The sequence below is a fragment of the Xyrauchen texanus genome, chromosome 30, assembly GCF_025860055.1.
Source record: "Xyrauchen texanus isolate HMW12.3.18 chromosome 30, RBS_HiC_50CHRs, whole genome shotgun sequence".
Lineage (NCBI taxonomy): Eukaryota > Metazoa > Chordata > Actinopteri > Cypriniformes > Catostomidae > Xyrauchen > Xyrauchen texanus.
Window position 1 is genome coordinate 14,535,668 of NC_068305.1, and position 14,291 is coordinate 14,549,958.

A 14,291-nucleotide genomic window follows, 5' to 3' on the forward strand; every position below is an offset into this window, starting at 1 on the left:
ATCCAATCCAACTATGTTGCCATGACGATGTAACCACATAAACCCTAAAACAACCATAAACACGACAATGTAAACAACGTTACAGCTCAAATAATACTTGAGTTTTAACAACAGAATGAATGGAATTGCTTTATAAAATGATAAGCTTCACATTTCTGCCTTTTAAACCCTCCAAATATTGGCCCCCATACACTTCCATTGTTAAGTGCCTAACTGGAACCTCGATTGAACCAAGAATATTCCTTTAACCAGCAATACTGCAAACGCATCACTACACCAAGCACCAAAATGCTTCAAAATGTCAAACAGCCCCACTAGCCAATGTAAAAAAAACTTGTGAAACAGTACTTGTGATTCTGAAAAATAAGTGAAACAAATATAAGATTAAAAATAAGAAATATTCTGGTAATTGGTTATATGACTGAACAAAATGCTAAATTAAATCTGACAACAATGGGATCATAAATTGTTATCCTTTACCTAAAATAACAAAAAATTCTGTTTTTCATGCTGATTAATCTAATGCGCACGCGCGTTCTCGAGTTAACTGACAGGCGATATCTGTATCTGAAAGGTGAGTGGCTATTTTATCTGTAAGGCGGGACTTACTTTTCTACATCCGCCATATTTGGCGTACCAATTTGTCCCATTCGTTTTAATACAAGTGGTCCGTCTAGTCTAAACAGTCGTTGTTATTTTGCACTCACGCTTATGTGCCAGCAAGATGCAGCAGTGGTAGCAGTAGCATCATCCGGCCAGTGGGAGCGCTGTGAGAAACACACTCCTCTAAGTGTCTCCTCTCGTCTCTCTCATATCCCTAACAAATATGGCAGATGAGTGTGATGTTGTTGACATCGAGGGAGATGAATGTGATGAAAGAGTCGGGTAGGACTTTATTGACGCATATCCATCTTTCTGGAGAATATTATGGGACATGAGTGAAAGAAAAGAGACAGGCAGAAGGATTACGAGATCTTCTGCTGAGATGAACATATTTACTCTAGATTAACATGAGCAAAGAAACTTCCAGCAAAGATACAAGCTGCCAATATACACTATTAGCATGTACTATGGATTTCTAATACGATCAAACTAATTTGACTGTAATGCACTTACTGTACAATGGAAGTCTATGGGCCAAGGCATTACACCGGAATAGGCGTGATAAAATTGCTAGCTAAATTTGTTCAGAGTTAAATACATTTTTTAAACGCCTGTCATGGCCATGTAAAGCCAGTAAACCAGCAACTGGATTTTTGCTCTCTTTATAGTGACCTGAGCAGTGCTGAGATTCTCCAGGATCAATACCTGCAGTCTGCATGGAAGACGAACAGCAGCGTACTGGTACAGCAACATTATATCCGTAGACTGTTGTTATCTAATTAAACTATTAAAGAATATGACGCAATCAAAACATCATAACTGGTCGTGGATATGTATGTTGAGTATCTGAGAAGGTCATATTGTTTGTGTGTGTTTGTAATCAGCCGTGGATGCTGGACAGCTCCATCACTGATGAGAACAGACAGGCCATTGAGAGCATGCTGATGGAGGAACAGTATCCTTCACTCTTCTAAACATCACTCAGATGCTTGTTTTGTTCACATAATCTAATGGACATTTTAATGGATGCAATCATTCACTAAAAGCATGTGGTTGTTTTCTTAATAAATTAAGGTATTATTTTGCCAGTAAGAAAGCACCAAAGGTGGCCTGGAGCAATGAGAAGACTAAAGTCAAAAAGTGAGCTAAGATCCCTCATTCTCATTTTATTCCTTTATGTTCATTATATTTAAACAAATCAAAATGAATGAATTGGAAACTGGTATAGTTTTTTCTTTCAATTTCTTTCCAGGTCATTGGTGAAGAGTTCTGGGGCACCAACTCGTTGGGCTGAAGAAGAAAAGGATCTCTTTGAGAAAGGACTGGTATGTTTTTGAAAAATTGTTTTTTTAAACTAGCGAAGGTATGAGAAAAAAATAATGTTCACTCTCATGAAAGGAATCTCATGAAAGGAATCAACATCACCTATTTTATGGTTTCTAGGCTCAATATGGCCACAGGTGGACCAAGATCGCCATGCTAATCGGTACTAGGACGGTTCTACAGGTGAAAAGCTATGCACGGCAGTACTTCAAAAATAAGGTATGAGGTCTTTAGCCCAAATGACCATATGAAAAGTCATATGCCCTTAGTTCGAATGGTTGAAGCATCTGTGTTTGTTGCTATATAATTAAAGCAGTTGATGCATAAATAATAGGGCTGGGCAATTTTAAGCATTCATTTCTGCGATTAAACGCATTCAAAAAATGTACGCAATTAATGCAATATCTGTTTTTTTTTTTTACTTCGTGAAACTTAACGTGATAGGAGAAAGGTGCCCCAAATTGTTCCTGCCAATTTTCAGGAGGTACTCGCTTGACTCAACTGCACATACTCGCACAGAAACTGATTGTGTAAAACACTGCACGCTTATTCATTACGCGCAATGCATGCCCCGGCATAGTAAACACGGGAGCGGATTTACTGTACGGAGAATGAAGGCTTCATCCGCAAGCGGGCGAGTGATATGGGCAATCTACTGTATCTTTTCTTTGCATCTCACGAAAAAATCACTGACTTTCGTCTGAATACTGTTACATAAAGCGAAACTACCAGAAAGAGTCCCAGCATGTGCATGAGAAGCACCTGGCTATTCAGCAAGCTGCAGCCAGGTTTACTTGTAGAGACTGAATGACAGCCAGAGAAAATAATAGTTTTGAGATTTTAAACTTCAGCATTCAATATGTTTTATATCTGTATAGTGTCTAAAATGCATTGACAATGTACACTTAATTTTCTCTTGCCAAAAAAGATTGATATGAATTTAATCTGCCCATTTGATCCTATTATTTAAAAAGTCCATTGGAAAATGCCAGAAGATTTTGCCCAAATTGTAATTAACATGTCCACTGATTTTATGGCATGTACACACATAATTGTATCAAAGATGAATACCTGTAAAAAAAAAAGTTGAACATGTACATAATTAAATCATTAATATAAATGATTACTAACAAATGTCCTGCATGTTCTTTGAGACAAAGAATGAAGTAAATATTTGTAATGTTTGTTGTAGTTTTTACCATAATTTAATCTTGATTAATCAGAGAAAATAATGCAAGTTATTAGTTAATTTTGTTTTAGCAATTCACAGCCCTAATAAATAGCTGAACAGTTTCATGTAGAGGTCGACCGATATATATCGGGTTATACTGATTAATCGGTCCCAATAGTTCCATCAGTTATCGGCAAAAATCTATGCATATTTTGTTTTTAGAATTAGATAATCAAAAAGTGAAGTGTGGGCATGTAAAGAAAAATGCAACTGCATACTTCAGCACATATATTGTGTCTCCATCTTGTGAATAATAATAATAATAAAATAAAAAACTATATATATATATGGCTTTAAAAAGCTTATTTTTGTAAATAATAATTCCTTACATTTATATAGTGCTTTTCTAGGCGCTTAAAGCGCTTTACATAACATAGGGGGAATCTTCTCAACTGCAACCAGTGTGCAGCATCCACCTGGATGATGCAACGGCAGCCATTGTGCACCAGAACGCCCACCACACATCAGCTATTGGTGGAAAGGAGAGAGTAGAGTGATGTAGCCAATTCAGGGATGGAGATTAATACGAGGCCATGATAGATAGGGGCCAATGGGGGGGAATTTGGCCAGGACACCGGGGTTACACCCCTACTCTTTATGAGAAGTGTTCTGGGATTTTTAATGACCACAGAGAGTCAGGACCTCGGTTTAACATCCCATCTGAAGGACTGTGTCTTTTTACAGTATAGTGTCCCCATCACTATGCTGGGGCATTAGGACCCACACAGACCGTGGGGTGAGCACCCCATTCTGGCCTCCCTAATACCACTTCCAGCAGCATCCTTGTTTTTCCCTGGGAGGTCTCCCTTCCGGGTACTGGCTAGGCTCAACCCTGCTTAGCTTTAGTGGGCAACCAAGCAAGAGCTGCAGGGTGATATGGCTGCCGATTAGCCACTATATTTAAATACTTAAATATTGACTTTAGAGCATTGTAACGAAGTACCCGGTGAATTTCAGGCTTTAATTTAATGCTCTAAATCTTCATTTTTTTCATAGCAGGGAAACACTTTTTAAAAAATAATAATGAAAGACTAAGAGAGTTTTTTAACATATAAACGTTTTTAAACTGTTGGCCGATTAATCGGTTACCTGCCTTTCCCACCACCTTAGTTATCGATCAACCTTTAGTTTCTAGTATATAGAATACAACTGATGTGTGATCACAGGTGTTTGTACATCATCTAATGTACAATGGCTCTAAAAGTGACTTATCCAATATGAAGCTGTTTTTGAGATATACGATTATAATATAAGATTTTGGCAGCTCCACTCACCCCTATTCAATAGCAATTTTATCCTGTGTTTCCCCTGTAGACTAAAACGGATGGACCTGCTGAAGTGTCCTCCACTAAAGTTACTTCAGACTCAACATTCCCCTCTACAGCTATAGTTTCCTCTGTTCAGCCTCATTTCTCAGCACTGACCAATGCTGTGCGCATCGAACAACTCTCTGACGACGAGGATGTCGACATCACAGATGACTTCTGCGACGATGGGCTTCAGCTTGAAAATCAATTAGAGCCTTTGGGTACACATAAAGGATCATTAGATTGTGATGGCCAAGGTGAGCTCAGTACATTGCCACCTACAACCGACAGATCCTTCAACCCTCCATCTGATTCAGATTCCATAGCTTCTGATGGACCAGATGATCTAGACACAAATGGGAATTCTGGCATCTCTCACACAATTGGTCCAGAACCAGAAGAGGAAAGTGTGACCCAACTCTCTCAATCAGGCAGCTCTAGCAAACACAGCCTGTCTGGGGATGAGGGCACTGAAGAAGCAGGTACATGCATCAGTACCATTCATTTTTTTTACCCTGTAACATTAGCGACACTTCAGCGTTAGCAGAATAATGGATGATTCATCTTTTTGTACCCCAGAAAAGACTGAATTTGGTGAATGTCCTGAGGAGGAGGATGAGGAGGTGGAGGAAGACCAGGAGGATGAGGAGGAGCTCAGAGCTCCAGAGCAGGAAGTCATAATGGATTTTAACACAGTCACAGAGGAGGAGAAGCAGGCCATCCCTGAATTCTTTGAGGGTCGTCCATCCAAAACCCCTGAGAGATATCTGAAAATCCGCAATTACATCCTGGAACAGTGGTGAGGATTTAATGCACACTGGAGGAGTAGGTCAGTTAGGCGCTGTTTATACGTGGTATTAATAGGTGACCAGACGAGACACATCCATCAAGTGCTCTCTCATTAATATGCACTCATTTACAGATGCACAGTACAGAGTGGCCAGTTTTCTTAAAGAGACAGTACCAGTTTTTTTTTTAATGCAAATGAACAAATTAATGCAAATACTTGTAAATGGTACAAATTATGGAATTTACTTATTAACACGTAACAAATTATAAAATACTGTATGCAATATAATTTCATATTTATTGATTTAATACATAATACATTTGTTCATTTTTAACAATTAAAAAAATGTAGTTTTAGTATTATTAGTCAAAATGTAATTTTCAGAATGTTACTAGTTAGAAGGTCCCCTGTATAATTAACTGCATTAGCTGGGAGAGAATTTCTTTCAAATGTAAGCAAAAGGCTTTTAAAGCCTCAGGAAACCGGCAAAGTTTAAAACTCTTGATTTATTGCAGTGCTTGAAAATCGCAGTTTGATTGAAAAGTGTGATTGCTGTCCTTTGCTGTTATTTCAACATTTTGGACCACATTTAGACCTGTATTCATTGTCTTCCCATTTCAAAGAGATTGCTCCAAGTGGATGTTAATACTAGAGGTTGATTGATAGTGTATTTTGCTGATACCGATAACCAAAATGCCAAAAGCTGATTAATCGTCCGATTTATAGAACATTAAAAAAGAAAAATCTTAGTCTTTTCTTACTATAATGGTCACAGACACATAGTCTACAAGAGTTAATAAAATCCCAGATGTAGTTTACAATTCAACCAAAATCCCAATAATAATCAGACAAAATTATTTTGTGCATTACATGCAACTTTTAACTATAAACAAGCCTGAAAAACACCATGGACATTTATTTTGAAATGATGGAGTCTTGGCTCCATTACAAAGCTTTTAAAGCTCATATATTGTCCAGATTAAGGATTTTGAGTGTATATACCTCACAAAATGAGGTTTAATGAAGAATAAGATTATTATTCACAAGTTATGAAGTTGGGGACACAATGTTTGTGCTGACGAGATGTTTCCATACCGTCACATTTTAGCATGCCCACACAATTTAGAACACTTAATTATTTAATCAAAAGATGCAATGAAGTAAGGATAATAATATGGATGATTAATGTCATTTAGATACAGTAAATCCTCACAAGGTGTCAGAGATTGTTTTTTTTTTTTTACTTCTAGAGTCTGCTATTATATTGCAGAACCAAGCTGTTTTAACTGTAGAATCTTTCAGGGCCAGAACACAAGAATAAATAAAAAAAGGAAGAGAAGAACTATCAGCAACTATTGACATAGATTTTTGCAGATAACTAATTAATTGTTAAAAGCGATATATTGTTCTACATCTTGTTAATACCAGGTGTAAATGGGGCCTTAGATATAGAAAAAAGTTTCTAGACCTTCTTCTTGGGGACTTGTTGAACATTTTACAGAATTTTTCTTTGCATTTAAAGCAATGGAACAGTGAATTATCTCACAACTATCCAAGTTGGGATGTTTTTATTGTTGTTGCATCATATTTAGACTTTAGATGTTTAAAAACATAATCTTTTCTTAAAAACGATCTTCTCAAATGTCTGTTTAGGGGGAGAAGTAAACCCAAGTACCTGAACAAGACATCAGTGCGTCCAGGCTTGAAGAACTGTGGGGATGTAAACTGCATCGGTCGAATACACACCTACTTGGAGCTCATTGGAGCAATCAACTTCAAATGTGGTAATGTTTATTTCTTTGTCTGTTTTTCGAATGTTCATTGAATTTTAGATAAAAATGCACAGTTGAATGTAAAATGAGCATTTGAATATTGGAGGCAGACTGATATATTCATTTTACTGATTAATCGGTGCTGATAGTTTATTTTTTTTGGAGCTTTTAGTTATCGGCAAAAAAATCAATGCAGATACTTGCCTATAGTTCTTTTTTTTTTTTTATTCCACCGTGCGACTACATAGAAATGTGCCCCGTCATCGTATACATCATGTCTCAAACTGAATATCTTCTGAATAATAATAACCTCATCTGGTGAAAAATTATATAAATGTATAATATACAAAACCTTCCGTCAGGTGAATATAGGCTATAAAAAGCTTAATTTGGTAAATACTTAAATATAGAGCATTTTAACAGAGCCTAGTCTGTCATTTCAAAATAAGAGTCCCGAAATAAGTAAGTGTATTTTGGGCTTGTTCATAGTCCTATTTTATACTCAAAATCTTTTTTATGATTACTGGGATTTAGGGTGCTCCTTTAACTGCATCTGAGAATTTTTTTTTATTTTGGACATTTGTAGCCTCTTTGTCTGTGCCTGTCAAAGTAATGAAATGCAAAAATCCTTTCTTAACATTCAATAAATCGATTTTAAATCGAATTCAGGGGTAAATTGGCCATCGGGAGAACCGGAACTAAGATGAAATGAGCTGCCAATTTTGGTAGCATTTCAGTTTGAAATTTGAATTGAATTTATCAGCTCTGTTGACAGCCCTAGTTCTCACATACCTGTTTTGTAGGTGTAGATTTTATTTTGGTGTAGGCTCAGAAACCTCATAGCCTGGACATTATCCTGCACACTTTCAATATGGACACTTTCACTAATGGAAAAAACAAGAGTACCTTTTCCTCAAACTTTTCTTTCTTTCTTTCTCATACTTCCTCTGTAGATCAGGCAATTTATAACCGTCCGCGGCTAGTTGATCGGTCTCAGTTAAAAGAAAGCAAAGACAGCCTGGAGGCTTATCATCTTGCCCAGAGACTGCAGTCTATGGTAAGAGAGAATGGATTGGAATGAGCTGAATCAGCTTAGTTCCCTACCGGTTACAGTTCTCATCATCATTATCTGCTTTTGATTATTCATAGGGGCATAAGCTTTGTTTGTATGGCCCATTTTATGATCGATCTAATGTATTTTGGTGTGTTGAGTTGCAGCGCACAAGGAAGCGTCGAATTCGGGACGTGTGGGGAAACTGGCGTGATGCTAAAGATCTGGAGGGCCAGACGTACGAGGTATAGTATCTCCAAAAATGCTTTGGATCTTCATGGAATTGAAATGTAGTATATAGACAAGATTCAGTTTATGGCCCGCTACAGCCAATGGTTACGTGTCAAGATAGTTGTGCATTGAAGATGCAATTACATTGTTTTAAAAAAAAACAACAACAATGTGTTCTTCAGCATCTGAGCGCAGAGGAGCTGGCCATCAGAAGAGAAGAAAGGAAGAAGAAAGGACCAAAAGTATCTAAACTCCCCAAGCGAAGAGGGTAAACCCACAACTCATATCTGTATCGTCTGGAACTGATCATTAATACAGCAGCAAAGAATTGAGTTGAATACTCTTTCTATATAATTCCTTTTTTTTTTTGCAGCTCTTTTGATCCATTTCAGCTTATTCCATGCAAGGCATTTGGAGAGGGAATACAGGTAATATTGAAAAAAGCAAAAATAAAAATCGTAATTCAGTCCAAATTTATACTGCAGTGCTATTTGTTGACGTTCTGCATTAGGTCACATTTATTTTGTCTCTTGTTTCTTGTTCTGTCAGGAACCATACAGAGTGATAGTTTGTGCTGAGGCTTTAATTGTCATGGATATAGTAAGTGAGAAGTGTTGTTGGTTATGAAATATTGACCTCAATTTACTAAATTGAACCTCCCATTCATTCCTCAGTATTTGGTCATTCTGTTCTGCTAAACTGAACTTTACCCAATTTTACCAGCATGCTCATGTGTCTATGGGAGAAGTGATTGGCCTTTTAGGAGGGACATATGAAGAGGAAGAGAAGGTGTTAAAGGTAAGTGAATACATGGGCTGATTGGTTCAGTTTGATCTGACACCCAGACATCAGTTCCCTCTTTCATTGTTTCTTTGGCTGTGCGTTTAATGTAGGTATCGTAGGACACTCGATTCAGTAAATACATAACCGTTGAGCATTTGTAATGTTGCTGTGTGTAGATCTCTGTAGCAGAACCATGTAACAGCCTGAGCACCGGTCTGCAGTGTGAGATGGACCCTGTCTCTCAGACTCAGGCCTCTGAGCTGCTTGGGGTCAAAGGTCACAGTGTGGTGGGTTGGTACCATTCTCATCCGGCCTTTGACCCCAACCCCTCCCTCAGAGACATTGACACTCAGGCCAAATACCAGGTAACAGATCTTTGTATTGTAGTTAGACTGCCACAGTGGAGGTTTTTTTTGGGGGGGGGGTTGGGGGGCGGTTGTTGGATGATGTCTTTGTTTTTATCTCATATTCTGTCTATCTGTCTTGTTTGTAGAGTTATTTCTCTCGAGGAGGCGCTCCATTCATTGGGGTGATTGTCAGTCCGTATAACCCTAGTAACCCCTCCCCCTTCTCTCAGACCACCTGTCTGCTTGTACAGGAAGAGATTGGACCCACTGGACCTCAGAGTATGTTATAGCATCTCTACAGCATGTGCCTATTGAATGCAGTTAGAGGGATAGTGCACCCAGATTCTCATAATTTATTCATCATCATCCCAGATGTGTATGACTTCTGACTCTTTTGCTGAACACAAATGATGATTTTTAGAAGAAAATTTCAGCTCTGTTGGTCCATACAAAGCAATTGAATGGTGACCAAAACTGTGAAGCTCCAAATATCACACACATTCACCTTAAAAGTAATCCATAAGACTTTTCAGATGAAATGTGATAGTGTGGGTGAGAAACAGATCAATATCTTTTTATTGATCTATATCTTTTTTATACCATCAGTGTCCACTTTCACATTATTCTTCTTTTCTTTTTGGCTGTTCATATTCTTCATGTATATCACCCCCTACTGGGCAGGGTGGAGAATTTATAATAGTATAAAAGGACTTTAATATTGTTTTATCTGTTTCTCACCCACAACTATCATAGCACTTCTGAATATATGGATTTACCACTGGCGTCTTATGGATTACCTTCATGTGGCAGCTTTTTATAAATGATGAGAGAATTTTCATTTGTAGGTGAACTATTCCTTTAAAGGTGCTTTTAAGAAATTTCAGCTTTTTGGCTAACTTTTGCTAGACTTGGCCACTTAATTAGGCTGCCCACACGCCCTCGTTCCAAAACCCTGCTCTCCAAAGACATTGTCAACAAATCTTAACATATGATTAACAGTCAAAGAGCATTTATTGTTATTAATTTTTGCTATTTGCAGGTGTAATTTTCTCAAAGAGACATATTTCAGTGATAACTGTCAGGTGTTAGGGACATTTTATGTATGGTATTAAAAAATATGCTTACAGCAGCAACAGCACCCCTAACTGTAGGTCATCTGTATTAAAGGAATATTCCAGGTTCAGTACAAGTGAAGCTCAGTCAAAAGCATTTGTGACACAATGTTGATAACCACAAAAAAACAACTTGTATTGAACCCGGAATATTCCTTTAATAAATGTGTGTTCTGTAAATGTTTAATGGTCTTAGACATGAGTGAGATTCTTAACTGTAAAAGAATAAATGAACCGAGGTGTAAATGATCAAAAATAGCAACAGCTCAATCTAAGTCTGACCCATCTGGTGATTGAATCTGAACTCTCTCTCTTTAAAAATATGTGAAAAAGTGTATTGTTTGTGCTTTAGAGCTTCCATATCGGTTTGATATCCAAAATTCATCTGAGCTTCCTGATTGGTCAGAGGTGATGAGGAGAGCAGAATGGGTGGTGTTCAAGTACATGCACAGTCATGGGTGAGTGGTGTGTTTCATGCGTGTGTTTATGTGTTGGCAACCTTCTCTTTGGCTAGAAGAGGAAAGAACAAATTATAAATGTAATTTTGTGATTGTGATTTTCTTTCAGGAGAGTACCAATAGACAGACTTTTCCGTAGAGACTCTTCTCTCACTTGTCTGGAAAAGGTAATACATTTCATTGAAACAACCTCTAAATATAATGTCTCAGCCTCGTGTGGCAAGGCCCACAGACCCTTGACTGACCGTCTGAGCTCAACAATGACAAAAGCTTGCCAAACTAGCTAATCCCATTTCTTGGTTGCCACACACTTTCCGGGAGTCATGGTGCACAGGTTTTTATCAGTGTGCTTGAAAACAAAGTTGTGTTTCCAAGTTCCCAGGCTGCTACAATGGCAGAATAAACTGCAAAGTGGACCAGACTTAATGCCTGTAATCAGAAGTCTGGCTCTGCGATTTACTGATGATAATCTAGATGTAATATTTCTGAAACAGCAAATTATGTCTTTGAAACATTGGGACAGTTTCACAGTTATGCCAAACAAAGGGTTCACAGTGTGTAGAATGGTGTAGCTGTCTGTTAATTAATTTAGCATGTAAATGTTTTATTAAATAGTAAATGATGCATCTATCTCATCTGTCTTTCCATAGATGCTTGCATCAGTCCGGAAATCTTTGGAGCAGGTCTCAGAGGTTGACATAGAGACTTACCTGGTGCAGATTGAAACCTTGTTTCAAACACATTTTCTCCCTGAGACTGGCTCCTCCTCGTCTCATTTTCATGAACCAATAACACAGCACCATTTACTGTCATTCTCCACCTCTGATCCAATTAACAGCAGCCAAGTGATGGATGAGATGTGTATTATTGAAGAGCAGTGCATTGTTGAGTCTGACAACCAAGATGAATTGTACTCTACAGGAAAGGTCAACCATATTATAAGCTGAAATGAAGAAGAGGATGCATCTGTTACACAGTTTGTCAGCGCAGAAGTGGTGTAAATAATTCCAATGAATTTGGCAACCTGAATGGAAGGACTTACAGTAAAGAAATCTGCTATTGCAGAAGATGAATAGAATTGGTTTATGTATACACACTGTACAGAACTAATATTACAAAACTGTGTATGTAACATTGCTTTCATGTAGATTTGTATACTATAATAGAAAAAGTGTTATCTAGTTTTTGTGAATGTTGAGTATTTAAAACATATTAGTCTGAATAAAGACAATGGTTATAAACGGTTTAATCACAAAGCTGTATTTAATGTACCATACATTTTTGATAAAAGTCCTGTTTTTTATTTTTAAGTGAAACAAATAGATTTTAATTCTTAAAAACTAAAATGTATTTAATGATATAAGATATTTGTAATTGTTTTCAGAGTAATTTAATAAAATGTAGGAACTTTTATGCTTAGAACACTAAAGGAAAAAAACTTAAATCAAAGAGAAAACAAGTTTATTTTTCTTACCCCATTTGCAAATAGTTTTTCGTGTTTAAAAATAAGGAAATTAGGCACTAATATTTGGAAAGATTATTTTAGATGCACTGGGTTTGTTTTGATCAAGTCGTCTTTGACTTACACTGACACCTAGTGTTGTGGATGCAGCATCAGTCAAACGCAATAGTTTTCAGTTACTGATGCCGTTCTTCAAATTTGCAATTCACAGTCTGTAATGATAATTTAATCCATGGGTGAAAGTGTCCAATTTAACAGCGTGGTTATATCATTATGCGAGTAGTATTCGGCTGGTCATGTGATTTGAACATGAGCCTTCATGAGTTGGACCCTCTCCTTGCAGAAACAAAAACAGCTTTTATAGGGTTACTGATATGACTGAAGTCGTCATCTCATGTGAGCAATCTTGAATATATACACTTGTTTTAAAGTACTAATTTTTTTATAAGGAAAAATTGTCGAGTATACCTTTAAACATTTTGATTGCATTTATGTAGGTTGATTTTTTATGTACAAGAAAGAGCATATGGAAGTTGGGTAATAAAACAATATCACACGAGCAAGAGAGCTGTATGGCCCTCACAGCCATGCTGATTTAGAGCCATACAGTACAACAATTCAAATAACTACAGTATATTTCGCGGTAGCGGTGCGGAGGGGCAAAGTCTTTATATCAAGTCAGTCCGCTGTCGTTCATCTTTGGAACGCTTCCGGGAGGATATTTCCAGTAATGACAGTGCTTCTCCTATCTACTTGAATGGGGGAATCGAAATCTCAAAAATGGTTGGTCATGATTACGATAAAAGAGCATGTTAAATCAGCAGTACAATCTAACAAAGTTATTCTTTACTTCAAATTATGCTAAAATAACTACATTCCCGGCTTGTATAGCTTCTCGAATTGATTGACAGGCGATGTCTGTATCTAAAAAGTGATTGGCTATTTTAACTGTAAGGCGTGACTTCCTTTCTACATCCGTTGGGCACACAGAGCTCCTTGGTTGGGCGTTCGAATTTCTCCCATTTCTTTGAATAGAAGTGACCCATCTCTGCAAATTTTCTCTGGCAAGTGTCGTTGTATCAAAAATATTGATTCCAAAAAATAAATAAATAAATAAATAAATAAATAAATAAATAAATATATATATATATATATATATATATATATATATATATTATTTGGTTACCATTAATATGAACAATAATCATAAGCTTAAAAGTTAAATAATGTGAAGCTTCGGCTATATTAGCAAATAAAAAAGAGAAGTCTAATAATTTTCTCTTAAGGCTCACAAATTAAAAAAAAAATATATGACGAATTATGACTCAAAATAATATTTTAAATGACCCTTTTTATCCTAAGAAATCAAAATTTATGAATAGAAGTACCATATTGTTTTCGGCAGCGACTGTATTGGACATGCAATTATTGGTGTCGTATTGAAAAGAAAGTAAGTGGTATCGAAATGGCCAGCAAAGTCATAGGAAGCCCCTTAACTAACCATTTCCCTAAACCTAACTGTCTGTGGAGGTGTCGCCTCCTTTTGGAGTTTGAGCAACCCCCTTGTGGATAAACCACGCCTTAGTTTGAACCACGCTGGTTGCCAGGTTGAGGACACGCAACAGCAATGAGCAAACAGACAATGTCAAACGACGAGCCTTACACTGTAAGTTGATCAGCTAATGTATACGTTTGCATTGCATTGTTTTTATTGTTTGCAAACCAACTCATGTGGATTTTTATAACTCTGTCAATGTTATCTAGATGTATTGCTGCTTTCATTGCTGCATCGCGCTACGTTTGCCCACTAACATGTTTCAA

At 37.1% G+C, this 14,291-nt stretch overlaps 1 protein-coding gene across 1 annotated transcript; it reads left to right on the forward strand.

Annotated features, from left to right (window-relative positions):
* Nucleotides 1-759: 759 nt before the first annotated feature.
* mysm1 (Myb-like, SWIRM and MPN domains 1) lies at nucleotides 760-12,246 on the forward strand. Its single transcript, XM_052098765.1, has 20 exons — nucleotides 760-885; nucleotides 1,272-1,344; nucleotides 1,488-1,558; nucleotides 1,678-1,743; nucleotides 1,856-1,928; nucleotides 2,047-2,145; nucleotides 4,472-4,946; nucleotides 5,044-5,263; nucleotides 6,908-7,038; nucleotides 7,980-8,083; nucleotides 8,245-8,322; nucleotides 8,491-8,576; nucleotides 8,682-8,736; nucleotides 8,858-8,908; nucleotides 9,032-9,106; nucleotides 9,268-9,456; nucleotides 9,585-9,717; nucleotides 10,903-11,008; nucleotides 11,118-11,175; nucleotides 11,659-12,246. The coding sequence occupies exons 1-20, from the start codon at nucleotides 827-829 to the stop codon at nucleotides 11,953-11,955; spliced, it is 2,499 nt and encodes an 832-aa protein (XP_051954725.1). The 5' UTR covers nucleotides 760-826; the 3' UTR covers nucleotides 11,956-12,246.
* Nucleotides 12,247-14,291: the final 2,045 nt, after the last annotated feature.

Excerpts from the sequence above, each read along its gene's own strand:
- mysm1 (XM_052098765.1), top strand. The coding sequence starts at position 827 with ATGGCAGATGAGTGTGATGTTGTTGACATCGAGGGAGATGAATGTGAT. Across the intron at positions 886-1,271 it reads GAATGTGATGAAAGAGTCGG|TGACCTGAGCAGTGCTGAGA; the intron begins GTAGGACTTTAT and ends CTCTCTTTATAG. Across the intron at positions 9,457-9,584 it reads ACACTCAGGCCAAATACCAG|AGTTATTTCTCTCGAGGAGG; the intron begins GTAACAGATCTT and ends TCTTGTTTGTAG.